The sequence below is a fragment of the Lepidochelys olivacea genome (assembly GCF_965140295.1).
Source record: "Lepidochelys olivacea isolate rLepOli2 genome assembly, chromosome: 18".
In the NCBI taxonomy this organism is placed as follows: Eukaryota; Metazoa; Chordata; order Testudines; family Cheloniidae; genus Lepidochelys; species Lepidochelys olivacea.
The window spans coordinates 18,505,112-18,532,934 of record NC_140428.1 but is presented as its reverse complement, the minus strand read 5'-3'; the positions used below and the strand labels follow the sequence as shown (position 1 = coordinate 18,532,934).

General features: G+C 55.7%; 1 protein-coding gene across 1 annotated transcript in view; it reads left to right on the top strand.

The window, feature by feature from the left end:
• DISP3 (dispatched RND transporter family member 3) overlaps window positions 1-27,823 on the top strand; it is a 56,572-nt gene that overhangs the window by 14,317 nt on the left and 14,432 nt on the right. Inside the window, exons 2-8 of the mRNA XM_084651769.1 lie at window positions 16,329-17,277; window positions 19,404-19,623; window positions 21,734-21,870; window positions 22,709-22,843; window positions 23,137-23,297; window positions 24,468-24,607; window positions 25,812-25,957. Of these exons, the coding sequence (XP_084507895.1) occupies window positions 16,338-17,277; window positions 19,404-19,623; window positions 21,734-21,870; window positions 22,709-22,843; window positions 23,137-23,297; window positions 24,468-24,607; window positions 25,812-25,957 (1,879 nt within the window). The 5' untranslated portion in view covers window positions 16,329-16,337. The remainder of the gene's footprint in view (window positions 1-16,328; window positions 17,278-19,403; window positions 19,624-21,733; window positions 21,871-22,708; window positions 22,844-23,136; window positions 23,298-24,467; window positions 24,608-25,811; window positions 25,958-27,823) is intronic.

The window sequence follows — 27,823 nt, the reverse complement described above, 5'->3', positions numbered from 1 at the left end:
AGGGGAAAACTCCATGAGGCTGGACTTAGGAGACTTCCCTTGAATCCTGTGTGTGTGTGTGTGGTAGGGGAGAAAGGGAGGCTGGGAGGTTATCTGTCCCCTGCAGAACTGCCCTGACAGGGAGATCCGGGCTGATCTCAGATCAGCGGAGTCCCATCCCATCCAGGTAGGGGCGTTTTTCTACCACAGTCTGGCCTGTGGTCAGCACAGTTCTTGTAGAATCTGTGCTCCCTGCGGGATGATTTCCCCTTCCACACAGCACCCCAACAGGATGGAGGGGGAAAGCATGTGACACAATGCTAATGGGAATCGATACAAACTTATCAGCAACAGATACTGGGTGTAAATCGGGGGTGGGAGGCATAGGAGGGGGAGCATAATCCTGTTTCTCCATCTGCCTGCCCAGCCCAGCCCTCCTTGCCGGCAGCTCCCGCACCCTATGGAGCACCCTCCACAGTGCTGCAGCCCAGGACCCACCCCACCCGGCCGCAGGTCACCCTCTCTCGGCTGCCAGCCAGGCCAAGGCTGGGGAATACCTCTTTGCAGTGGCCCCTGTTTGCATTGGAAGGATCCTGGGCTCTAAATGAGATTAAGGCCCCACTAACGCGTGTTTGCTCATTCTACCAGTCTATCCCCTCCGTCGGCCCCGTGCGAACGGTCTGAAGGGATGTGGCCGTTGAGCTGTGGGAGCTCTTGATGTGAGTTTCTGCATGGCTGGCACAGTGGGCTGGAACTCTAAGCCCTTGTCTTGGCAGGGCAGCTGCAGCTGTGCTGTTTAAGCACCGAAGCACCCTCTTCCCCCTGCACCCCGCCCATCCCTGGGGAAGTTTTCGGTGAGTCATGATGCTGCTTCCCTCCCGCGCTTGGCCAGAGTTGTGGTGGCGGAGACATTCCAGTCTCTGGGCTTTATGCCTCTGCTTCCAGATTTCTCACTGATCCTGGGAAAATGAGAAATTAGTGCTAATTAATCTAATTCTGGAAGTGTCAGGTTTCCATGCGAGAGTAGCAGCTGGCTGAATACATTTCTAAGGGGGAGGACAACCCGGCAGGGGATACGTGTGCCTACTTAGATCCTGCCCTTCAGGCTGCGAGGACCTAAATGATGTGAAGCCTCCTGGGCCCAAAGGGCTTCTGTGAACCCTCCTGGGTCCAAAGGGAGCATTCCCATTGATTTCAGTGAGAGCAGGCTTTGTCCCAGTGATCCCCAAACCAGCTGTAGTGATTTGTTATGATAAGGGGTCACTGGGGAATGAATCCAGGAATGCATTCAGCACTAAAAGCATGAGTCTTCTTCACTTGACTTCAAGGGATAACTCCACCACCTGGTAGATGTAGGAAACTCTTATCCTCTGTGGACCAGCCAGTAGAAGGTGGTACCACAGACATGCACTGAATAGTGGGTTACACAGGGACACGAGAATTATTGGGGCAGTTGAGAGGAAGGATGGGCCAGGGTTTAGGGCTCTAGTCCTGGACTTCGGAGAACTGCATTCAGTTCCTGTTCTGCCACAGACTTCCTGTGTGACCTTGGGCAAGCAGCTCAGCCACTTGGTGCCTCAGTTTCCCCTCTGTAAAAAGAGGGTAGTAGCATTTCTATACTTCTCAGGAGTACAGTGAGGATAACTACATTGAAGACTGTGGGGTGCTCAGATGCTACAGTTGGGGGAGCAGATAACTACCACAGACAGATTCGCCTTATGAGACTCAAAAAACTCACTGCTCCCTCTTTGTGCCTCCATTTTGTCATCTGTAAAATGGCTATGACAACACTTACACCATTTTGCAAAGCACTTTGGGATCTAGGGGTGGAAAATACCATGGAAGAGCTGAGTGCTGTTCAAGTGCCATTGGGATCAATTTTCTAGCACAGATAACGTTCCCTCTAACCTCGATGTCTGAGTCTGGCATTTCTGGTGTCAGTAAATTATAGCAATAAAAGTGAGACCTTCTAGTCCATGTGGAATGGAGGTTAAATTGTGTCTGGAATGAGGGATGGCTGATGTGTGTGGCTCGTATGCACCTCCCTCCACAGGTTACTGTTTTCTCATGCCTTCCAGGCCTGGGAAGCAAAGGGGGCACGTGGAACTGGTAGAGGCTAGCTGTCTCAAATGGAAAGAAGAAACCCTTGATGTGTGTGAGGCTGGGTTGCTGCTCCACTGAGGCAATGGCTGAAGTCGAAGGGCAGGCCTGTTCTGGGGGTTGTTGTACCAGTGTAGCTACACAGATGTGTAAATGTGTCATGCCAGGCTAAGCGGTTCCATTGCAAGCCTTGAATTACACCTGTGCCGTGAGTCTACACCCCTGTGTGCCATCGTTAAACTGACCCCAGCCTTGGTGCAGATGTGGCTATGCTTACAAAAGAAGTCTTCCGTTGACCTAGCTGCTGCTGCTCTGGGATGTGGATTACCTACGGCAGCAGAAAACCCTCTCACATCGAGGTAGGAAGGGCCTGCACCATGCCGCTTTGCAGTACCGCTGCGGTCAGGCCCATAGCGTAGACAAGGCCTACGGTAGGGATTTGCACCGCGGTGTGGCTATGCCGGTACAAATAGCCCCCGTGCAGGCTGGCCCCCAGTGGCCCTGGATTACTGAAGACTTTGGTGAGCTAAATCCTGGGCTTCCTCCCACTAGTACAGAGAGCTGATCAGGAGGTGGGCTCAATGCTCAAAATGGGCTCAATGCTCTCCTTTGCATTCAAATAGCAGGAGTGGGGCCCCCCAAATTGTATGATTTTACAAATCGTGATTTTTCAGCTGGTGACAAATTTTAGGGTCACTCTCTTCTTGCCCTTTGGTTTCTGAGCTTTTTAGCAGTCACGTTTTCCCAGCTTTTTCTCTGCATCCATGAAGTGTAAAAGAAAGCTGAGAGTCACACATGAATCCAGGAGCTGGGGCTTTAAGAAAAGCCCCGACTACAGCAAACCTCGCCATAAAACCAGGAGTGTCAGCAACACTGTGGCCGTTACTCCAGCTCTGTGTTACAGCGTGAAAAGGAAAACAGGGTGAAAACACAGGTTTGGTGGAGGGGTATCGTGGCCAGGCCCCCCCTTCTCCAGGAATACCCATGTTCTCCTGCTGTGCCTCCATTTGCCTGGAGTAGAGTGGTTGAGTGGCAAAAGGGCACCTAGTTTGCATCTCAGTCCCTGACACTGGGGTGATTCTTCCTGGCGGGTTGAGCTAGGTGTAAGGGCTGATTATTCTGGTGATACAGTGGAAAGCAATGGTCTATGCCCAAGGATCAGGCCCACAGATTTTCCTCTTTACCCTCTGTGTTGGTAGGCAAGTGGTTGGTATATTGGAGGGGGGGAAGGGAGGCTGCTCTCCCTACTGTCAGGTTACGGGGGGACTCTCAAAAGGGGAACATGGGGGTTAATCAGTACATGCTTGTCAGCGTCACCATGCACTAAAGAGCATGTTATTGCAGGGGAGCTGCAGACAGAGGCCAATGCCCAGCCACCCTCCCCCTTGTCAGTACTCCCTCGCCAGCCCTGAGCGAAGCAGGTGCCAGGGAGCTAGGTCAGAGCTTAGAAGCATGCCCGAGGAGGCAGCTGAGCGAAGAACGGCATTGCTGCCCACGGTGACGTAAACTGGGGAGCCGGCGAGCATGGGTTGGAATAATAAATGGACCAGAGGGGCTGACAACAGCACACCGCCTTGTCAAGGGTGGGGGTGGAGGGCGAGCTGTGGGGAATTGGGGATCCAATGAGGGTCTTGGTGTGTGAGATTCCTTCCTGGAGTGACACACCTCGCTATAATCATGCACAGCTTTCATGTAGCAGATGTTCCTTTAATGGTGTACCAAGGTGTGGCTCTAAACGCAGGAACGTGAGGGGTAGAAACCGGAGCACTGAAATCCACCCACCCTTAACAAGCTTGTTCTTGCGGGCCCCCCGCACACATGGCTGAGCATTTTGCTCAGCCCCAGTGAGGGGTTCTGGCTCAGACACAAATCCCAGCAACTTTTTAACCAAGCTTGTTACTTCTGAAGCACCTTGGCGGCTCCGTTTGCTTGGTGCTGCCGGGTGGAAGCCTGTAAGGCTGTCGACGCTATCGCTGGGAGCAAGCCTCTCAGCTGGGGTAGACAGCCTTGGGCTAGCGGGGCTTGTGTCAGTGTGCTAAAAATAGCTCTGCCCCAGCATAACCCCCAGCTCGGAACTTGTGCGGCTAGCCAGAGCCTCCGCCAATGCCACGGGGTCCACGCAGCTGGCACTAGCGCAAGCCCCCCTAACTCACGGCTGTCTCCCCAAGCTGGGAGGCTCACAGGGTAGACTTACGCCATGTGCCACAAGCCTGAGTCACACTGGGGCTTTAGCATTAAACGATACATAAATAACTCCCGTAGCGAACACGGCAGAAGGGGGTTTGTATGATTAAAACCAAGGTGCTATGTTTCAGCACCCCCAATAATTAGGTGCAATAACCCAGAGAGACACATGATTAATTTTCTTTGCCAGCCTCCCTCTGATTTCCAAAGATCAAGTGTCATTTAAGGTGTAAAATGCTCTCTGGGGGTGGGATTCTAGTCTGCCCTTTATTTTATTCTTTGTGTTGTGGTAGTGCCCAGAGGCTCCAATGGAGATCAGGGCCCCCCAGTGCTAGGAGCTGTACAGACACAGAAATAGACAAGACAGGCAAGGAGAGGTGAAATGACTTGCCCAAGGGTCACACAGCAGATCAGTGCCTGAGCTGGGAACAGAAGCCAAATCTCCTGACTCGTAGTCCAGTGAATGATCTGCTGGAGCAGGATATTCTAGGTGGGGCTGATAGCACTGCCTGTTAAGGTTGTCTGATGCTTCCCATGGTAAGACCCTGTTTTCATTTTTTTATAACTGCGAGATTTTAATAATTTGGGCTGAAATTTTCCATGCCGAGTGTCTGCCTCAGGCGGATCATTATTTATTGTTTCGTTTTTAATTTCTGTCCAAATGGTTCAGCTGTTCTTGAGAATGAGGGGAAAAATGCATCTTTTTTAAAAAAAAACCCTCTGGTGACTGTTTCTCTGGAGAGCTTTCACAACGTCACGCTTTGGAGCAGCGACTCGACACTTGGTAGGCGGGTGCTTTGTGTCATGCATGTGTCTTTTGCTGTCCCTGTGAAAATCCACCCACATTTGGCTGTTATAAAATCTGTGGGGAGGGGAAAAATCCCAGTTCTCACATGCTCAGTACAGATTCCTTAGATTTGCCCTGAAGATTCCATCTGCACTGGGCATGTTCCAGCCCGGGGCGACAGGACTTTCCCTGCAATCGCAGCTCTGGGATGCCATAGGCCATGCTTGGCTGAGGTTCATTGGCACAGATATACCTCTAAAATGTCACGCTAAGTACTCTGAAAAAATCAGGTCCAAAGTGTCCCAATTTAGTCACCCCAAAATTAGTGGATACTTTTGACCTTAATTGGTGTGGGTCTCGGTTCCCCAGCAGTAAAACGAGGATAATACCACCCCTCACCTCAGAGGGGCACTGTGAAAATGAATCCATTCATGTTTGCAAAGCACTCAGATGTTACAGTGATGAGCTCCAAGGAAAGTCTGGGAAGACACTAACAATTCTGTCTCCAGAGCAGCGTTTGAATAGCGTGCAGGAAATAAGGCCTGGGACCACACAGTGGAAAAACAAAATATTGAATTGCTGCTCATTCCGTGAGCACCATCCGTCCAATACCCTGACTGAGGGAGAGAACCCGTAGAAAAAATAGTACGTGATCATGGCATTAAAGACTTTATCAAAGCGTACACACAAGGGGGATGAATTAAGGTTACACAAGCAACCTTAATTCTGGCATTTCCTAACTTCTGAGGCTTTGACTTGGCAACCCTATTGTTCTTTCAGTGTAGGATTTTTGTGTGTAATTTCAAATAGGTCCAATCACCACTTGTAAGACAACTGGGATGGCAGTTGCATGTGTATCACAGGTGTTGCAAACTACAAATGCTCTAGCCGGCCTTTCTACCTGGTGGAGACAAGACCTTAGATCTAACTGGCCTCGTCTGTCTCTAACTGTGCTGATTTTAACCAGGATGAAAACTTTCCATGCAGCGTGCCAGGCATGCTGGAAATGAAAGTGAGGGCAAAGGTGAGACAGAGATGGTCATTGGTGTGAAAGAGAAGGCCTTAATTAGGAGTGTGAGTATGCTTCATTCTTTGAAGAAGGGCTGGGAGTTTAGTCAGCTTTCCCTCTTGCATATGGCCCATTGTGAAGTCTTGCCCCCCTCCCCTCCCGGGGTCTTCAGATGGCAGAGGATGGCCCCTTTAAAAGAAAAAGAAGAAGAAAAATCCAGGGGAATTAATTTCCTCTGACTTCTCTTCCTGCAAACCCATGTTCGCATCCTCGCATGGCAGTTCCGACACCAGCGTGCTGCCGGGGCGTCCTGATGTCATTCTGATCTGTAAAGTGTCCAGGGGGCCTGTGTGCATCTTTCCAAAGTATCTGGAGCGAACGGAAAGGGAAAGGCAAAGAGCCAGAAAGACCATTGATAAATGCCGTGTCACTGATCTGCGTGATTCAGTACCAAAGGCGCCGACTCTGGGGGTGCTCAGGGGGTGAAGCACCCATGGGGAAAAAAAACGGCTGGGGCTGCTGCTCTGGTGGCCTGGGGGCTGGCTGCCAATCGGCTGGTCAGCGGCTGGCCCTGCGCCCCCATCAGCCGCTGAGTGGGGCTGCCCTGCCACTCGCTCCTCTCTGCTCCTCCCCCTCTCACTGCCATGAAGGCAGGAGGGGGCAGAAAGGAGTGAGCAGTGGGCAGGAGGCACTCGGGGGGAGGGGGCGGAGCTGGTGTGGGGCACCCACCAGCAAAACCAAAAGTTAGCACCTATGTATGGTACAAGGAGCGAATCTGGCTGGCTTGCAACACCAGGGGGAAGGATGGATGGGTGGCACCAGCACAGGAATTCAAGACAGGAGGCCTGGGCCCTGATTCAGCAAGTTACTTAAGCACATGCCTGACTTTAAGCTTGCGAGTATCCCCATTAACGACAACAGGGGATGTCCCAGCTAGCACCCATGCCGAGCCCCACAATGCCAGGGGGGTCTCTGCATTTCCGAAAATCCAATGCTTGGTATCTCCTGTTAGGGACGCTCTCAAAAGGTGGCCTTCCCCTCTGTGTGTCGCGTTTCCCCCATGGGTGAAATAGGGGTGACACCGCCCTACTTCACAGGGCGTTGTGAGGCTTAATGAATTAACCAAGCCATGGTCGTGTTGGCGTGGGGAAGTGGAGACCAGAGATGACCCTGGACCTCATCAACGCAGGGTTTTGCTGGCTGTTTCGCATGGCGATGAGGCTGCTCCTCTGAGCTGGAACCTGATCAACTGATTTTGCAAGCTGTGTGAGAAGGCACAAAGCCCCCCCATAGAGACTTTATTTAGATGACGAAGAGGCCGAAAGCTGACTCCTGTAGCAACTCTGTGAAGTTTCAGGAATACAAATTCAGCCGCAGAATGGTTAGCTGGGCTCTGGAAGCTTTGCCCAGGGGGTCCGGGAATGTGAAGTTTAATTATTTTGTCCATCAGGAGCTCGAATTTCACAGAAATTGTCTTTCCCTCCCATTTCTTTTTCTCTGTCTCCGTTTCTTTTTGTCTCGCTGGTACACACGGTTCCCTTTTTCCTGTAAAAGGAACAACCGAGTAATTGAAATGGAACATTAGCAAGGATTTTTTTAATCTGAAAGTTGGCATTAATTAGTCAGGTCAGGTATAATTAGCTTCCTTGTCTGTCACTGCCTCTCCCTGACTTGGTGATGGCTTGCTTTTTGTCCCAGAGTTTGCCAAATGGAAATCATCCTTTATCGTGGAGGTTTTACTGGGCCTGGGTGTGAATTAATGGAAGTGCTTGCAGATGTTTGGGGGCATGAGCTGTAGGGTCAGATTCTGCCCGTTCCAGTGACTGTTAAAACTCTTCTGATTCCAGTTTGGCCCAACCTCTTCTTGTATGCTGGGAGTTGGATATGATTTCAAGAGCTATAGGAAAAATGACCCAGGGCTTGGTGCTTCCCTGCTCCGCAGCCCTTTAAATGACTAATTAACCCATTAGTCAGCCTGGTAAATGGTAACAAGATGCCAGGTTGACTTGCTCCCAGGTAGAACGGTAAGGTTTGGGTTTTACAATCCGAGTGGATTCGGGTCCCAAGGGACCTGTGGGCGGGGTTCTACCTGGCCTTGCCCCTTGTGCCATCACATACGCCCATGCTGCGGGGGCGTGAGACCCCCCTGGTAGCATTTGACGTGGCCCACTCTGCTCAGGTGCAGGTGATGAGCCCTGGGGGCGAGGCAGGGGAGAATGGGGCGCAGCGCAATGGTGCGGGCTTGGCTTCTCCTGTTGTGGTGCCCATTTGTCTGCAAAACTGGAGATCGAGTCCAAGCAGTAACCATGACTTCTCTCCCGGCCCCCTTTCAAATTGACATTAGCATTACTGTAGTGCCTCGTACCCCCAGTCATGAACCGGCACCCTCCTGTGCAGCGCCTAGCACAAACCCAGGCCACACACGTCCCCTGAGCTTATTGTGCTCTCGTGTGAGGTGCAGGCCCAGATCCTCAGCCGATGCCCGTTTGCATGATTGACTCCACCATCTTCAGGAGCGCTGGGCCCTTTTACACCAGCTCAGGCTCTTGATCCTTTCAGGATCATGTGCCTGTCCCAGCCCCTCCTAGGGGGCAGGCTGAGCTCCCTGATGTTGGCAGCCTTGGCAGGCATCCCAGGAGGATGAATGGAACTGAATCGTGGCTGGCTCTGGTCCATAGGACTGGATGCTGAGGAACCACAAAGGCTTTTTATTTGCTTGATTAGGGACTCGTCCCCGCCCCACCCGCTCCCTGGGGCAGATCGTTTTCTGCACCGTCGTCGCTCCGAGCTCAGCTGTGCTGCTGAACCTGCGTCTTTCTCCCTCTCTCGCCATCCTCAAATGGCCCTTAGCTGGCAGAAGGAGGAAGGCACGGCAGATGAGCACATGTCTGGGTGAGACTGGGGTGGGTGAGGTTGGCTGCACGTTAGACGCATAGTCCCCGCTCAGCAGAAGCAAAGCGAGATCTCCACCCAGTGATTTCCCGGGGAGCTGGTGCAATGCGCGGGGAAGCAGCCACTGTTCAGACCAGTGTGTTAGGCACACGGCTCAACTCTCCACTGTGTGGCGCTCTGCCCGGGCTGCTTTGCTGGGTCCAAGTGGGCGCTAGACCCCTCTACTAGTGACTTGCACCGCCTTGGCACTTGTGAGGGGGTTCTGCCATGGTGCAGTCCCGCAGGGTGGATCTGGGAGCGGAGGGTTAGCAGAAATTGACACTCTGCATGCTCTCCAGCTGGGGGTCTGGATAAAGTCAGTGCAAGTGGCAGGGGCTGACTAGAATGGCCATCACGTTGCTCAGATCACAAGTACAAAGAGACCCCACTCAGCAACAGCAAATAACGCTACGCTCTGTGTCGGCCCCTCTGCCTGTGTCCCCTTGCTGGACATGTCCCTTTCCATGCTGCCTTTTCCGGTTCCCAATTACTGCCCAGAATGGGCATCAGCGGTGGGAGTGGCGATCTGAAAGCCAGGGCATGGCCTGTGCAGTGTGCCTTTGCGTGGGAGTGCAGTGAGTGGCAGCCGCAGAGGAGGACTGTGCCGGGCGGGCTGTGGGAGGGAGGGATGGAAGAGCGAGTTGTGGCAGAACAGCTCAGCAGATTAGCAGCTGCTTGAAAACCAGATTTTTTTCACCCAGGGGTCATCTGGTGTGGGGCAGGGCGTGCTCACAGGCAGATCCGGGCCTGCAAATGAGGTCGCTGTGCCAGGGGAACAAAAGCATTTTCCTCCTCCGCAGATTGAACTAGCATTTGCTTTGCGACGGCTTGTGTCTGTTTTTACAGGCAGCAGCTGTGATCCCTCGTGTCTTGGTGCCAAGTAGCAATGGTAGGACCGTTTAGTTTTCAGGGATTCCCCTGCCCCCTGTAGAAAAGGGGATGGGTGCGTGGCTACAAGGCCCCCAACTCCGATTCCTCCTGAGCTTCTCTCTGCACTCGGACATTCCTGGTGTAAAACCCACTGGAGAATCAGGATGGTGTAACCTGGGGAAGGGCACCAGAGCTCTCCACTCCCACATGCAGCCTGGAAACAAGGGTCTGGGCTGTGCCATTGCAGAGGGGACTGGTCCCTGTCTGGAAAAGCTTGCAGTCTATTGAGGCCGCGCAAGCTGCGCAGAGAAGCCCTGGCTACGTGGTCAAGAGTGGAGCATGCAACTTGGGCAGATGTTTGGCGTCTGGGCATTTCTTTCATGCTTTTGGATTCGACTTATTTTTCCACGTGTCTCCTCGTTCCCCCCCCCCCCATCCTACAGGACAAGCTGGAGCTGAGCCTGCAGGGGGGTCCTCAAATCTTGGCTGCCTCTCCTCGTTTCAGGGGGTTCAGCCACCCTTTGGGATCCAGGATTGTTCCAAAGCTGGAAGGGGGAGTGACAGCCCAGGAGAGCCCCCTGCCATTGAAGCCTAACCTAACCCTAGCCCTGGTTTGGCCTCTAATCCAAGCCCAAATATGATCAAGGTCCCAACGGCACCCATTTGTTCCGTCTCTAGTGCAGCCCTCCCAAGAAGATCCCTGCTGGTGCCAGCCGTGGCAGAGAGAGTCCCCCTGAGATTCCCCTTTTCATTCCGCGAGGGGTGGGCAGTGTCCGTGCCTCATCTCCTCCAGAGACATGGACCTAGTCTGGGCGTGTTTGGCTGGTGCCTCTTCATCCTTCCTTCTAACACGTGGAAAGCTGCCGGCCAGCCTCACTTGGCTGTTCCCAGTGCTGCCTAGGTCCCAGAGCTGCCGTCCCACTTGTGCCGCCTCGGGGTGCTGCCCGCTCTTTAGGAGACGCATGTGCGTCTCAGCAGCTGCGTAACTGCAGCCAGCAAGTGGCTCTTTGGATGGCGAGTGACGACTTGCATGACGCGTGATCTATGGCTGGCCAGGGAGTGCCGGGCAAGGCTGGGGGAGAAAGCCAGCCCTTTCTCTGCACAGCGTCGGCAGTCAGAGCTGGCCTTGTTCTCTGATCCTGGAATCGTGATGCAGGCAAAGTCCCCGGAGGAGGCAGCTTTGACTAGGGCTGCGAGATTAGGGCCTGCTGGCTTGACGCTGATGCTAAAGGAAAGGTAACACGGCCGTATGTGAGCACTGGGAGTCCCTAGACAACACAGCAGCCAGCAGAGGGAAGGCGAGCTTGCCCCTGCATGGTAATGAGCAGAGGAAATGCTGTTCTCTCAGAACTCTCTGCTCGTGGCTTGTCCCAGGGTTTGTCCGCTCTTGGAGCCACGCTCCCCGTCTTCTTTGGAGCAGTGCCGGGGGTTAGAGCAGCTTTCGACCCAGGCGTGACCCAATGAGGGGCTGTGTGAGAGCCGAGTCCCAGGGGTGAGGCTGGGCTGCGTCTGGCTCTGCAGCTGCTCCTGTGGTGAAGTCTCCTTTGAAGGGAGTTCAGAGCAGGGAGGAGGTGCAGAGCTGAGTGAGGGGGAAACGCTCCCGATGGCTGGCCCCTCCACCTGCAGAGAGGAGCAGGAATTGTCAGACTGAACAACCCTGTTCTGTTGTCAACCAGGCCCTCCTCCAGGTCCTTCCTTTTCCCTGAGAGCAGAGGCTAGGCCCCAAAGATCCTGCCCCTGCCCCGCCTATTTCCTCCTGCCCTTTCCCCTCCCCTCCACTCCACCTCCCGGAGGCAACTCCCTTCAGATCCCACCCAGGGGCCAGACTCCGATGTCATTTACACTGGGGTGTGCCATCCTGGAGCCGAAACTCCATTGGCTTTAGTGGAGTGACTCTGGATTTACATTAATAAAGGCCCCAAACCTCTGGAAAGAGGAGGTGTCCCGAGACAGGGATACAACATAGCTCCCCAGTTATAAGCAGCTTCCCAGCCCCACTTGGGCTAGAAGCAACAGGTAGGGTGGGGATCTTGACTTCTGATATCCTGCCTCAGGCCCGATCTGCACTACGAAGGTAGGTCGACCTAAATTGACTTGTCTTAGCTCGTGGTGCATGTGTTTCCGCCTAAACTGGTTTCCTGCTGACATAAGCCCCTATTACAGTGAGGAAATAACACCACCTGTCTGAATGACACTGGGGCATGGTCAGCCTCCTTCCGTCAACACGGTGCAAGAGTAGATGCTGCAGTACCAGTGTCCGCCCTAACAGTCTTCCAGCAGCTGTCTCACAATGCCCTGCATCATGGGATGGAAGAGGTGGCATTGTGCATACTTGACCCCCAGTTCCTAGCAAATCTCTGGGCGAATTGCTGGCATCTCACAAAGCCCTGTGGAAGTGTCCCACTAGGCTTGTGCCAGCCAGCGGCATGGGGCACGCTGGAAAACCTACCCATGGTACACAGCTTTTTACATGGACACAACCGCTTGTGAGTACCCACGGCACTGATGTAAGCAGCCAAGCGTTCATGCACCCGAGAAATAGACAGTCAGTGGCTGCACACTGATGCAACGTGAGTTGACCGAATATTGTAGTGTAGACGTGGCCTCCAATTGCAGCTTACTGGGCTCTGGTCAGAAAAGAAGAAGGTGTGATTATTTTTCCTCCTGCACTGTTACCATCTCAGGTTCTCTCTGTGTTCCCTCTTCCTTTCTTGTCACGCACAGGCACTCTTGTTTAGGATTACTGGCTTTCCCCGCCTCTCCTCAGAAGCTCAAATAAATGCGGAATGATTATAGCTCTTTACCTCCCTTTCTCATGAAGATTATTTTGAAAAAATTATGTACCTGCCCTTGGCTGGGTCCTGCGGAACTTCCATCCCTTGGGAGGGAAATGGGGGCCCTGGTGGGTGTCTGGGCAGTGGGAAGGGAGGTCAAAGGAATGGGGTGGTAGGTAATTGCATGTCTTTAGCATCGTCTCCACATGGGTCATCAGCAGCATCGTCTCCACATGGGTCATCAGCAGGATTTGGACCCAAGATCTCCAGGACCCGTACGCAAATACTGGCTGGGTGGGGCCTGGCTTGAAATTGATCATGTTGAGCAACGCTAGCCTCTCTGCTCAGCGTTGTTAATCTGCTTTTGGCTTTGCCCCAGGGCCTCAATCCCGTGCAGCCCCGCACGGATGTGCAGTGAAACCCAAAGGGTGCCTGTTTTTGGAATGTGCACACTGGAAATTGAATAACCCCTTAGCTGATCCTGAACCCAGACCCACTCCCTCGGTCCCGTCCAGGATCTTCCTGAATGCTCTAACGAGACACCCCTTTGCTGCCTTCCCCTGGGGATAGTACTAGCATTCTGATTTTTAGGGTGAGGAAATGGAGCAGAGTGTGGACAGGCAGACTCCAGACCCCCTTTTTGGCCCGAGTCCCCCTGCACCCTCAGATATGCACTAAGAGTCTGGGGAAAGGGACACTCTGTGGCTGTCCGGACATCAGCCATGTCCCCTGCTCCCGCACCCTTGGAGAGCGGAGCAGAGTGAGGGGCAAGGGTGGGAGCTGGGCCCTGCAGGCTGGTGGAGGCAGGCAGGCCGGGAGCGTACTCGTGGGAGTTGCTGCTGAGCAGACTCTTCCCTCTGCAGACGCGGCAGGTGGGCGGAACAATCCCGGCGTCTGGGGCTGACGAGATGGGATTTAATGTGTTGTGACAATTCCCAGTGTCGCTGGTGGCTTCTTTGGCTGGGCTGGAGTGGTGGGGGGGAGAGGTTGGGGGAGACAGGAGCTCCTCACGGAGGATTCGAGCGAGCCCGGAGTGGAGTTGGGACAGTGACTCAGGGTAGCTTCTCCCACAGTGATGTGAGCGTGGGCTAGTGTACAGGGCTACTGGCCAACTGGGTAGGATCGTGTGCTACAGGGGAATGGCCAGGCAGTCGCGACCTGTGTGTCCGGGGAGGTGCTGAGCATTATGGGAAGGTCCCTGTAAAACTGGACTGTGGGCCAAATTCTCCTGTAGGTTACACTGCCGTAAATCTGGGGCAACTCCTCTGAGAAGGCTTCTTTGGCTGGACGCTTGTGTGGCTGAAAGCAGCACGTGTCCCTCTGTATCTCCCGGGTGGGATGGGGGAGGGGATGCATGGCCTCAGCTCTAGAGCTTTCTCCTCCTGGAAGCAAAGACCCCCGCCCCTGCTGATCCCTGTGCCCTGCAGCTCTCCAGCTCCTTCCCCAGGACATGCCCCACAGCTTGCGGACACAGCAGCAGGGAACGGGATGCAGGCTGCACAGGGGATGAGGGGCCTGTTCTGTATGCCCGGGGCCTTGTCGGTACCTGCTGCCCCAGCTGAACGGATGTGCAGAGCCCCCTTTGCAGCCGCTGCTGGGCGGGAGCTGCGGGACTCAGAGTGATGCTCCGCGCCATCCTCTCCTTTCCTCCTTTCTCCTCCTCTTGACTTTGTGCCTCTCCTCCCCTTGCACTGGGCAGTAGCAGCAGCTGGGGGCCCTCTTAGCCCTGTAATCCAAACCATGGGGCGTGCACTGAGCCCTCCCCTGCCATGCCACACAGCTGCTCTGGCTGGAATCCCTTTGCACAGACTGCCCCGGTGAGCAGAACTAGGGAAACCCTTGGCATTGCCCAGTGGAGAGCTGCTGTCATGTATGGCCTGAATGCAGGCTCAGTCCCGCACAGTGAGATCTTCACAGACCCGGGGACTGACCGTTCTCGAAAGTGGCTGCTGACTGAGTGCCGTGTTTGGTGGGTGCTCCAGAGGGGCCAAGCACCCGCCGCTGCCATAAGCTTCGGCTGGAGATGCAGGTGCTGAGTAGGTTTGTGAGTTTGGGGCCTTAATTTGTACTTTAAAAATGGGAGCTTAAATCCTGTAGGAGCTGGCGAGGCCAACCCAGGAGCCCCACTACGCCCCCGCCACCTGCAGCCCGGATCCCTGCTGCACTCCCACAGCCTGCGAGCCCCGCTGCGCTCCCAGCGCTCCTATCTGCTCTGACCACAGCTAGCTCTCCTCTGGCCTCCCAGCTGCTACACTTGTATATTTCTGGGCATGGCTCCAGCAGTACGAGGGCACTGGGGGGGGGGGGAGCTGGGGGGGCTTCCGTTAGTCCCCCGGGTGTTTGGAGCCCCATTAAAGCAGAAGCCTGATGCTGTTTCTCCCCTGGGGGTAGATTGCTTGTGGCTCTGGACCGGGACTTTGCAGGGAGGGGGAGGAGTCCACTTTGCTGCCGAAAGGAAGGGCAAGGAAATAGCTAGACTGCAGGGTCTCAAGTTGGGCTTCTCTACCAGGTGTCCAGGGTTCCCTGGCTGGCTGGAGAGGGGGGTCCCAACACACTTCTCTTTAACCCGGGATCCAGGATGGGCGAGGCCAAGGACCACCATGCTAATAGTTTCCTTATGGAAAGAAGTCCCCCTGCTCGAGCTTTGCCCTGAGGTGTCCGTCCATCTCCAGGGTGTGTTCTCCTTGTCTTCCCCGCCGCCCCCACCATGAGCAGGCCCCACCCTCCCCAGAGAGCCCTAGCCGTGGGGATTGCTTGTAGCTTCCAGTTGTTCCATAGCAAGGGATGCAAATTCATGCAGTAAACCCTGGTGACGGACTCCCACGGCTAGGAGTTGGGGGGCCCTGAAGCTGGGCAGTTCTAGGCTGAAGTGTTGATGTAACTGCTGGTAAACAAACCCAATGCTTTTGCCCTCCGAGACCACGGTGTTGCAATTATCTCCTGGAAATTAGAAGCATTTCTTGTGTGTTGCCCAGGAGATTCCTGCCTGGCTGCCTGTTCCCCACGCCGGCAAGGTCTGGAGACTGATACCAAGGACCAGGATGAATTTGTGCATGTGTGCGCTGTCAGGAAAGATACATAACCCGGCTATAAATATCTGGGTTCTCAGCCTTAGTGCGAGGAGGCCTTGGGAATGTTCATCTGACGGCATAAACTATTCCCGGGCACGAAGTGGAGCTGGCTAACTGAAATGGCCCAGCTGCTGCAATGCAGGTGAGGGCTGCATGCCCAGAGGATTCCCCCTGGTCTGTGTCCGAGGCCGTTGGAGTTAGGCAGAGCCCCTCTGACAAAGCCCCGGAAGTTGGGACAGCGATGCCGGCCGCTTTCAATCTGTGTCTGAAGTGCCTGGTGTGGATGGAGCTGGGCAGGGTCCCAGCGTTTGGTTGTTATGGGAGCTTAGCAAGGAGGCAGGGTTGGCACGGCGGTAGCCACAGAGCAGCAAGGTCTAGGCCGGGGCATCAAAATAGAGAGGCTCTCTGCTGCCTGACTGAGCTGGGAGCATGGGACTCCATCCCTCCCCCACCGAGGCATGCCTAGGTCATTGCTGTGATGCTAACTCTGTGCTGTCTGGGACAATTCCTCTGCCACCCCCAGCCCCTCTGCGGTGCTGTGGGCCCACCCACAGCTCCCTGCCGCTCTCTCTCCACCCTGCGGGTGCCCCGCTCACTCCTATTTCTCTCCCCCTTCGCTGCAGGTGCTGGACATGGACACTGAGGATGACCCCTTGTTGCAAGATGCTTGGCTCGAGGAGGAGGAGGAGGAGGTTGCCTTTGGCCCCCGGAAGAGGAGCAAGGGTCCCCAGCTGTGTGGCAAATGCCAGTGGAATCCCAGGCCACTGCCGACCATGCTGCCGGCGTCCGGCTTTTGGAGCGTGCTTGGCTGGGTCTTCACCAACCCATGCTGCGCCAGCATTATCCTCTTCCTGGGCTGTGCCATCCCCGCTGCGCTGGCTGTCGTCATGTTCCTCCACTACCCAACCCTGGATATCGACATCTCCTACAACGCCTTCGAGATCAGGAACCACGAGTCCTCGCAGCGCTTCGATGCGCTCACCCTGGCCCTCAAGTCCCAGTTCGGCTCGTGGGGCCGGAACCGCCGGGACCTGGCTGATTTCACCTCGGAGACCCTGCAGAGGCTGATCTTCGAGCAGCTGCAGCAGCTCCACCCCAACGCCTCTCGGCTGGGCGGTGGGGCCAGGCCAAGGCGCAGCGCGGCGCTTCCCGTGGGCGGAGGGAGGACCAGCCCTGCTGGGCCCGAGGCCCGGCGGAGTCTGGTGAACCAAACCTCCCGCCTCGCCCGGGGTGCTCCGCACTGGGACTACTCCAGCACCTACGTCAGTGCCAACACCCAGACGCATGCCCACTGGCGCATCGAACTCATTTTCCTGGCCCGAGGGGACGCCGAGAACAACATCTTCACCTCCGAGCGCCTGCTCACCATCCACGAGATAGAGCGGAAGATCATGGACCACCCCCACTTCCGGGAGTTCTGCTGGAAGCCCCACGAGGTCCTGAAGGATCTTCCTCTGGGCTCCTATTCATACTGCTCCCCTCCCAGCTCCCTCATGACCTACTTCTTCCCCACCGAACGGGGAGGCAAGATCTACTACGACGGCATGGGGCAAGACCTGGCCGACATCCAAGGTGAGCCCAGGGAGTTGGGTGGACTTGAACTGAGGCGTGTCCCGGGTCTGGGTCTCCTTGTATGGTTGGTCAGCACCTATGTTGTGGGCCCGGTTAGATTAGATAGAGTAGTGCTGATCTCCATCTGCCCTGGGGGAGGCTTGGCCTGACTGTGGAATGGGGAGCTCAGGATTTTAGGACAAGGGGCTCACCTTTTGCTTTTCCAGCCAGTCTCTGTGGTTATGCCCCTGGAGTTTTCCCACCCTGGCCTTGTGGGTTTGTCAGTGCATCAGTGAATCCGACTCTGAATTTGGCCTCTCGTCACTGTTTCAAGACTTAGTACCAGTCGTCATGCCACTGAGATGGGGACCTGGCAGAAGCCCTGCACTGCTGGGCAAGGACCCTGGGTCTGAGTCCTTTCAGCTTGCCCCTCTGCCGCCCTGCCCCTCGTATTGTCACGAACGCCAGTGCAAAGTGGGTGCCCTTCTGCAATGACAGTGCGAGGTGCAGAGCGATGGGGAATCAGGCCCTTTCTCCCCTCCATCATCTGCCCGATCCCCAAGTCAGATAGTGAGCCCTGGACCTGCTGCTGGTGATTATTGTAGCACCTAGGAATCCCAGTCAGTGGTCAGGTCCCTCAGTGCTAGGCCCTGTACAATCTTTTTGCCTTGGAGAGCCTCCTGTCTATGACTACGTCTACACTTGGAGCTGGGGGCGGGGGTGATTCCCAGCTCATGTAGATGTGCTCGTACTGGCTCTCATCAAGCTAGCCTGTTACAAATACTAGTGTAGCTGCAAGAGCCTGGGGAGCAAGGGCTATCTACCCCGAGTACCAACCCGCCTGGACCCCCTAGGTATGTACTTGGGCCAGCTAGCCCATGCCTGCTACCTGTGTGACCGCAGCCCCACTGCCTACACCAGCTGGGATCGCCCCCCCTAGCTCCGAGTGTAGATCTCGCCTATCTGGGCCGATACAGATCTGCTGCTGCTGTGGGGTGAAATGCTCCCGGTGAGTCGCCACCAGGAGGCGGGTGCTGGGGGCGAGGGAGACTAGTACTGACTCCGCTCAGCAGCTCTGCAGGGCTAATGCCACCCCTCCTGCAGGGGCGGGTTTCAGGGGAGCTGGAGGTGAATCATGGATAGTCTGTGGGAGGGATGTGGTTGTGGGAAGCAGCTTCCATCTGTCTCCCAGGCATATGCTGCCGATTGAAAGCCAGCCAGAGCGGCGTATGGGCAGCAGGCAAGTGATTTACTCCATCTGCTCCATTGCAAGCAGCAGCTCTGCTACCTGGTACCTGCTCCAAAATAGGCCCTGGGGCCTTGCTGCCGGAGCCCGCCTTGTGGACTCCTTGCAGCCTGGAATTCACAGATTTGTGACTCAGAGCCACCCGGCTTAGTTCGTTGCAGTGCCCTAGAAGAAATGTGCACTGACGCTCCATTCTGTAGGACCGTGTTTTCAGCATGCACGGGAATCCCAGCTCCTCACCTGAGTTGGGTGGAGCAGGAGCCTCATGCTTTACAGTATTGGCCACGGCAACCCTACGATCAGCGCTGGCCTTTGGCCTGCGTGATATATGATGCTGCGTAGGGTCCCACTCTTGCTAGTGCAGCCCACCCTATAGGATGCCACTCCCGGCTTCCCTATCCTGATCCCGTGGGGCTGCAGAGTATTGCCGTGGGACAGCAGCAGAAGCAGGATTCCATAATGCCCCCCCATCTCCCATTGGGAATGTTTGGCTCCATCTTCTCCTTGTGGGCTTCTCAGATGGGGGTCGCTGCCCTCAGGAGCCTCTCCTATGATCATCTTTCTGGGTAACAGGGCCGGGGGTTTCTGAGCTCCAGGCCGCCTGTTCAGAGCAGCTGTGATTGATAGCGGTGTGGCTGCCCTGTAGCACCGAGCACAGGTGACATGGGGAGCAAAGCTGGCTGTCACAGCCGTGAGCCTTCTTGTCAGCCTATCCCCTTCTCAGGCCGGGTGAGCAGAGGCTGGAGATGGATGGGATGGGAGAGATCCCCCTGAGCCGGCTGCTGTCTCATGAGAGAGAGGACGAGAGCATGCGGGGCTCCGCAGCGTCAGGCTGGCCCCATGTGCCACGCCCAGCTGGCAGAGCTTGACCTAAAGGGTTCTGTGCTGGTCTCTCCTGCAGGGTCCCTGGAGTTGGCCATGACCCACCCGGAGTTCTACTGGTATGTGGATGAGGGGCTTTCGGCAGAGAACATGAAGAGCTCCCTCCTCCGCAGCGAGATCCTTTTCGGGGCCCCCCTGCCCAATTATTACTCGGTGGAGGATAGGTGGGACGAGCAGCGCAGCAAGTTCCAGAGCTTCGTGGTCACCTACGTGGCCATGCTGGCCAAGCAGTCCACCAGGTGAGGCGGGAGGACCATGTACGGACTGGGTGACTTAGTATCCAGTTGGCAGGGAAGGGAGGGGACTGGAGAGGAGGTGGGAGATTGTCTGTCACTTACATTAGAGGAGCCGCTGGCGTGTCAGGTGCACGAGGGGTTAATCCAGCTACCTTCAGCTGTTACTCTTTGCGCTGATGCTGGGGGGCGAGGCTCTGAGGTTAATGCAGGAGGTGCCAGGCAGCCACGCTCCCACGAACCCTGCCAGGGTAAGTCCGATTAGGAGGCTCTTCTCAGCGTTGGAATGAGGAGTGCAGGATTTGGCAGAGAGGATCGGACCACTGGCCAGCCTGGGTAGTCTCCTCCCTTGGGCAGTGGCCAGCACAAGGAAGGAAAGAAAGCAGGCCTCCAGAACACCCTTGCCACGGGTGCTGGAGCATGTGGCAATGAATGGTTCACACAGTTCCTGTTTGCTTTAATACTGCATGGCCCCAGCAACGTGCATGAGACAGTGCAAGGACCTAATGCCTCAGGCCAGTGCTAGTTGGCATGGGGTTTGGCTTGTGAGCCCAGGGCAGCCGTTCCTGCAAAGAGCCATGCAGAATTACTCCCCCACACAAAGGGTGCCCCAGTCCAGAGGGCCAGATTCTGCTCTCATCTGCCAGGGGCTCAATCAGGAGTAGCTGCAATGGATGGTGTGGTATACCAGTATAAAGGTGCCTCACATCAGTACACCTTAGTCCCCGTCCCATATTGGAGTTGCTCGAACAGGATAAGCATCTTTATACGGCTATAACTGCATCCACACTAGGGCGCTTGTACGGTTTTAACTATACCGGTACGGTTACCATGGGACAACTTGTGGGGGTGGGGGGGCAAGACCTGAGTCTGGGGGGTTCCTGGGGGTATGCACAGATGCGGCTGTCGGCAGAACCTGGTGCTAGGTGAGGCTGTCCTTGCAGGGCGCAGTTCAGTTCGGTGGAGGTGTATACAGATACATCGGGCTAATCTTGGTGTCACTTGCATCCATTCTGCACCAGTCTAATTCCACTGGCTTCAGCAGAGTTGCTTCTGTTCACACCGGGTCTGAATTTGGCCCTTGATGATGTACTGGCCTGTAAAAGGGGCGGATGAGTCTAATTAAAGGGCCTGACTCTCCTCTTGCTCCTCGTGTCAGGCTGGAGGAACACCACTAAGCCTAACAGAGCCAGTGAGTGTTACCTGGAGCAGGATTTGCCCCGGTAAACATGAGCTTGTCTCCCTGGGGTTCTGTGCTGCTGGGAACCAGCTGGTCAGATCTGGGCTTTGTTCTGTACCTGCTCCAGCATTTGCAGGGGGAACCTCACTACAGCTTGAGGAGGGGATGCATCTGGTCAGTACAGGGGCGTGGTCGCGGGGACCCAGATGGTCAGGCAGCAGCTTGGAAGAGTGCTTTCAGCCATCTCTGGCCATCTGCTGCTCTGGATCTCAGTACCCCTGACCTGCAGGGACTCTGATCTTCATCAGCCAAGTGAAATACAGCCAGTGTGGGTCAACTCTGAAATTACAGCCGTGGGAAAGTCCTCTCAGTACGGGCCTGGGGAAGGATTGCAATTATGGGGAGCAGGGAGGGGAATAGGGAAGGGGGGGGTGTATAAGCCCCCAAAAAGACTGGATTACAGGCACGCTCCTGTGATGCAGGGCTATTGTATTCCTGGTTTTAATTATCTCGGATTACCTCTGCTCAGAACCAGCTTCCAGCAGCAGAGGCTGGTAAATCATGCAGTGGTTCACAGGCCCGGGCTCTGCCTGCACCCAGCTAGTTATTACATCTGCGCTTAATATAATAAGCAATGATTTAAGATGCCAGATGGGATTGGCTTTGGAAGCTTCCAGAGCTGTTTGTTGACAGCGAGAACTCTATTAACACCTTTGACTGCAATGCACTGGAGGAATTTTAAAAATCTGAGACCCGCTCTTTGTTATTGCCTGCTCTCCTGATGCAAACCTCGGCCACCACTCCTTGCAATCTGACCTGATCTGCGCACATGACCTCCCTCTGGTTTTGGAGGAGATGCATGTGGTTCGATCCTCCAGCCCCACTCACTGTATATTCTCCTCTGTGCCTTCTCTCCCGCCTCTCTCTCCACCCCAGCAAAGTGCAGGTGCTGTATGGTGGGACAGATTTGTTTGACTATGAAGTGAGGAGGACCTTCAGTAACGACATGCTGCTGGCCTTCATCAGCAGTAGCTGCATCGCAGTCTTGGTCTATATCCTCACCTCTTGCTCGGGTAGGTTGCATTCAAACTCTCCGTCCCTGCTCTAAAGCAGAGCAAGGGCTGCAGTGAGCAGCCTGATGGGAGTCCCTGCCTCAGGCCCCAGGAGAGTCCCTGGGCAGGTCATTCTCCAGCCTGCTCAGGAATGCACTGCCTGGAGCTTTGATGTTAGGCAGAGTAGCAGGGCCTCCCATGGCCACAGAGACACAACCCGAATTGTCCAAGGCAGAGATTGGGGGGTGGGGGCAGTCGAAGGGCTCCCTTGAGGGGATTTGGCCAACTGAGAAGCAACTTCTCCTCTCGCTAACTCTGGTGTAAATCTGGAATAACTCCACTCACTTCAACTGAGCCCGTATATATTTACCCCAATGTAACGGAGATCCAGCTCGGGGCCTGTTTCCCTATTGACCTGGACGAGAGTTGAACTGGTGGGAAGTGGAAGGCTCCATGTCCCATTGTGGGGTCCTAGACCGTCCCCACTGCTTAGGGGCCACTTAGGCCAACCCGGTCAAGAACAGCCTCTGACTTTGGGTGCCCAAATTGAGACTCCATGCATTTAATTTCCAGAGGTGCTGAATGCCCGCAGCACCCATTGATGCCCGCAGGAGAGTTGAGTGCTCAGCTCCTCTGGATATCAGGCCCATGATGCCTCAAAACCACCACTCGCCTTTGGAAACATCACCATGCCTTGCCCCAGCTGGAATCCCTCCCTCCTGACCAACATACCCCCTGTCAGGTCAAAGCTCTTCCCGGGGCAGGAGCAGGCCAGGTGCCCACACCCCATGGGCAGTACAGGGATTGCAGCCCATGCAGTTCCAGTACCGAGATTCCTAGCATCGCTCTCCTCCCGCAGTGTTCCTGTCTTTCTTTGGCCTGGCCAGCATCGGGCTGAGCTGCCTGGTGGCGCTGTTCCTGTACCACGTGGTGTTCGGGGTCCAGTACCTGGGCATCCTCAATGGCGTGGCCGCCTTTGTCATTGTGGGGATCGGTAAGTCTTTCCTAGCCTCCTTCCTTTGCTCTGCCCCAGCTGCTCCCCACCCAAAGGCCCTGCCATACCCGCGCCAGCCTGCAGAATGGTCTGCCCTTGCCTCGCTGCGTGGCAGGAGGCGCAGGCTTGACAGTGAGCTTAGCTTTGGTGGGCCAGGTCCACAGCCGGTGTGAGTTTGTCTAGCCTCACTGACTTCAACAGAGCTGTGACGCCTTGCGCCCACTGAGGATCTGGCCCCATGCATCTCTCCCCAGTGCGAGCGGCATTTCTGCCCCACCTTTCCTCCTCCCCAGGTGTCGATGACGTCTTTGTCTTCATAAACACGTACCGCCAAGCCACCCACCTGAAGGACCTGCAGCTGCGCATGATCCACACCATCCAGACGGCAGGGAAGGCCACCTTCTTCACCTCCTTGACCACAGCTGCGGCGTACGCTGCCAACATCTTCTCACAGGTGCGCCAGGGCTTCGCAGTGGCCCCCCTGAGGTCACGGCTGCCTGCTAGAAAACATCACCCCCGGCCTTTCAGCAGTTCCCTGGCCCACAAGAGGACAACCATGGGCCTGCTCTGGAGGGGGACTTTCCCTGAGCTCTCAGGCTCATGTAGGTTTCAGAGTAGCAGCTGTGTTAGTCTGTATCCGCAAAAAGAACAGGAGGACTTGTGGCACCTTAGAGACTAACCAATTTATTTGAGCATAAGCTTTCGTGAGCTGCAGCTCACTTCATCGGATGCATCATGTAGATACTCCTTGTGTGCTCTTCCCGCTTGAGACTGACTCCCTCCAGGCCAGCTCTGTTGCCCTGGGCCTGTGGCAAAGCCAGCTCTCCTGGGGCTTTGAGCCATACAGCTTTGCAGGAAGCTGGAGCTCAAGTGATGTCCTTGGGACTCCTGTTCCCAAGGCCTGTGGCAGGTGCAATGTGCTGGACCTGGCAGGCAAATGGGGCACGTTGCTAACGTTGTCATCTATGCCTGGCTCTCCTGGTCTGGCTCCCCCAGCCCAAGCTGGGAAGAGAGGCTCAATGGGAAGCAGAGCTGGCATGTCTAAGGATCACAGCGTCCCTCCACAAACAGATCGGGAACTTTTTGGAGTCCCTTCCAGACTCCAGTCCCATCAGCCAAACAGGGGAGCTCTGGGGCCTGAACTGCAGAGGGAGGAATCCCAGCATATTCCACCCCAGGTTTTCCCTCCGCTTTGGGCACGCTGGTGCTGCTGTCCCTGGGAGCACTGTGCTCATCAAACACAAGGAGGGAATCTGATTAGGCCTTCCCCTGAGCCACTGGCGAGAGCTCTGCCCCTCTCCCCTGCATGTGCCCAGGGCCAGATACACGAGAGAGCTCCCCTAGCCTGGTAGCAATGCAGTAGGCACCCACCCTGCGAGCACCTCAACCGCTGGGCAGTGTCTGCCATGCCAAATGATCAAGTGCCACTCATCAGCTGAGCCCTAGACTACCAGCTTTCACCAGGGGCAGCTGGCTCCATGGCTTTTGGGCAGCATGGACTGGCCAGTGTTCCTACCCCCGGGCTCCTCTTGAGTTCGCTTCCCTGTGTTGCCTTAGCGGGGTCTCTTGCTGGAAGGTCTCTGGGATCCACCTCCTCTGTCCTAGCTGAGCGTTCTCTCTGCAGATCCCTGCCGTGCATGACTTTGGTCTCTTCATGTCGCTCATTGTGTCCTGCTGCTGGGTGGCCGTGCTGTTCACCATGCCGGCTGCTCTTGGAATATGGACCCTCTACATGTCCCCCCTGGAGAGCTCCTGTCAGGCCAGGTGAGAGTCCTCGCGGGGCTGTTAGGAAGAGTCCACATCCTGCCGCTGATCAGTCTCCCCCACAGGAGCCTGCCCATGCCAGGCAAGGAAACCACAGCCTGGGCATTGACTCCAGGGAGCAGCTGGTCGCTTGGGTTGTCCTAGCCATGGGTTAGTGCGTCCACATGGCAGAGCTGTCGTGGTGCATCCAGACACGGTGCGCCTTGCGGCTGTGGTCATGCCACTGTATCCTGGGAATTCGGAACTGCCCACAGTGCACTGCGGGATCGAGTTCACAACCGGCTGCCTCAAAGCAGCTGCAACCTCGTCAGGTGTCCTTTCCAGACCTGAGCTGCAGGTGTTGCAACCAATGCATCAGAAGTACCGTTGCGTGTGGGCAGCAGGCCCTGTCCAGCACTGCAAGCACCATGCATCCCAGCCGGTCGTGTGCCTAGTGTAAACACACCCCTCCCCCCTAGCAACGCCCTTCGCCCCCCACGCCTCCAGCCCCCCGGGCAGTGGAGGGGCACGCTCTGGCCTCAGAACTCTGCTGCCGGCAGGATTCCGCCCTTACGGGAGGGGAGGTTTATTCTCCACCTTCGGGATCAGGCCGGGAGTCAAGGCCGGATTTGGATCTCGTTTCTGCTGGTGTAGACCCAGGGTGGCTGCCGCAGAGTGACTCCAGACGTATAACCAGAGGAGCCAGGTTCCCTGCTGGCATCAGTGGGTGCAGCCCCATTGACTTCCAGGGAGCTTCCCCCACTTACACCTGCAGAGAACTTGTCCCAGGATCTAATCTGGGAACTGGAGGCATGCAAGCCCTGCAGACAGACGGACAGCCCAGCCCCTGGGGGCACGGGGATGCAGATTTGTATCTGGGTAAATCAGTGCGCCTTCCCCTTCCTCCCTCTCAGGTGTGGCACAGCAGCCGGCTGGGTTTAATTCCTTAGCTGGGTGATGAAGAGCAGAAGCACCTGGGAATACCCCGCCTCCCCTCCCACCCCCACACACATCTAGCCCAGTCTCTGATGATTTGCTAGCAGCAGCCGAGCTCCTGATATGCCCCGGCGCATTAGCAGTGGAAGTGGCTGGTTTGGTTTTGGCAGTTGAGTGCGTAGCAGGTCACTGGAACAGTCGCTCTCCTCTCAGACGGAGACGAGGCAGCAGCTGTTCACACAGTACGTAGCCCAGAGCTGCTGACTTTGGCTCCCCCCTCCCCATCCAGCTGCAGTCAGAAGTGCGGGAAGACGAGCACTTTGCCCATTGCCGATGACCTGTTACTCGCCTCGGAGGATGCAGCCGGTCCAGGCCAGGGGTCACTCCCGTACCTTGATGATGACATCCCACTGCTCAGCGTGGAGGAGGAGCCGGGTAGGTGTTCAGAATCCTGTCAGCCCATTCTGGGGACAAGGAGCCTCCCCTGAGGGAGTGGCAGTCCTGGGTTCTCCTCCTGGCTCTGCCACTGGCCTGCCAGGTGACCACTGGGCTGCTCTGTGCCTCGGTTTCCCCATGTGTGAACTGGAGCTAATGATCCTTAGCTACCTCCTGGGATGCCGTGGATCTGCATTTGCTGTGTGTGCATCCCTTGGCTGGATGTTACTTGAGGCATGACATTATTATTCCTCAGGAGTCCAATTAGGATCCAGGTTTGGCCAGAATACCTAGCTACCCTATGAAGGGACCCAGGAAACATCTGGTCTAGAGCACCTGGGCACTACAATCCTCCCGAGATGGAAGGCAATACTCAATTAAAATCCCAGTCCCCTCTGTAGTCTTTAGTGTAACATTGGGTGAGCACATGTGAGCAAAGGTACTTCGTCCTTCTACAGTGCCCAGTGCCTGAGGCCTCGGAGCACTTCACACGCATAGGGAGCTGGGCCTCACAGCTTCCCATGAGGCAGGTCATTTCAATTATCCCTACTTTCTAGGTGGGGAAACTGAGGCACAGTGCGGGGCAGTGACTTGCGTGAGCTCAGAACTGGGAAGAGAACTTACGAGTCCTGGTGGCATTGCTATGCCTTAATCACCAGACCGTCCAATTAGCCCTGGCTGGAGTGAAGGGTATTTCGCTGGGAAGGGCCTCTCATCCTTGGATTTTAAAGCTGGCTGTTAGTGCTGCCTGGTTGAAACTGCAGCCCCGAGCTCTGGAGAGTCCTTGTTAGACACAAACCCTCGGGGATAGCAGCAGGCTCGGCCTGGTGACCGGGGAGATGGGAGCTAAGATGCAGCTGTCTCCTTAGGGCAGGTTTAACCCTCCTCCACCTGGGAATACCTCCCCCCAGCCCTGTGCTAGTGAATTCACCAGTCCCAGAACAAGCAGAGGTCAGGCTGCTCTTAACATGCTGCCGGGCTCCTGCTGCAAGTGCTGAGCCTCCTCAATATGCCAGAGCCGCACAGGATGGTAATTTATGGAAATAGCTCGTCCTCCACATCCCTGGACCGTACTAAACAGAAGGACAGTTTCCGGTAGAGCCCCTGGGCAACTTGTGAATGAGGCAAGGATGTGGCTCTGTGTGGAGGCCCCGTGTGGCGTGCTGGGGCTGCCGGAAGGCACCTGGTGCCCTCGCCAACCCCACCGGAGAAAGCGCCATCTTGCCAATTGCAAATGAGAGGTTGATTCTTGGTGAGACAGAGGTGGCACGTGGCCATCGGATGGAAATTGGATGCAGCCATTCTCCTGCCACGTTAAAGAGACTGGAGTGCCTGCTGCCCCAGCAAAGCCCTGGGGGTTGCAGCCTGGGGGGTGAGGGTACAGGGGGGACCCGGTTGTATTGGGGGAAGAGGGGTGGAGGGATCACTGTTTCCTTGTAAAGGTGCTAGGGATTGTGATGGGGTTCCTACTGATCCCCAACATCCTGCATCGCAGATTGCTTTGCTTTCTAGAGGGCTGTATGCTGCCACACGCTGAGCGAACCCACACCCCCGCACAGGCAATGGGAACAGAGGGTGTCAGGACGTTTGCAGGATGGGGACTCATTTCTGACTTGGTCGTTTGCGGCCATGGGTTTCCGTGGGGGTGATTCCCATAACAGGCAGACACATAGGTTGGTAAGTTCCCTGCTACGCATGGACACACCAGGTCAGGCAAAGGGTCAGATTCTGCCTGGATCCACATGTGTGCTGTATTGATGGCAGAGTTCAGAGCAAAGTGGGGGAAAGAATGAACTTGTGCCTAAAGCATAGTATGGGGACTCAGGGCAGCTGGGGTCTGTTCCCAGTTTGCCTCTGGTTTAAATG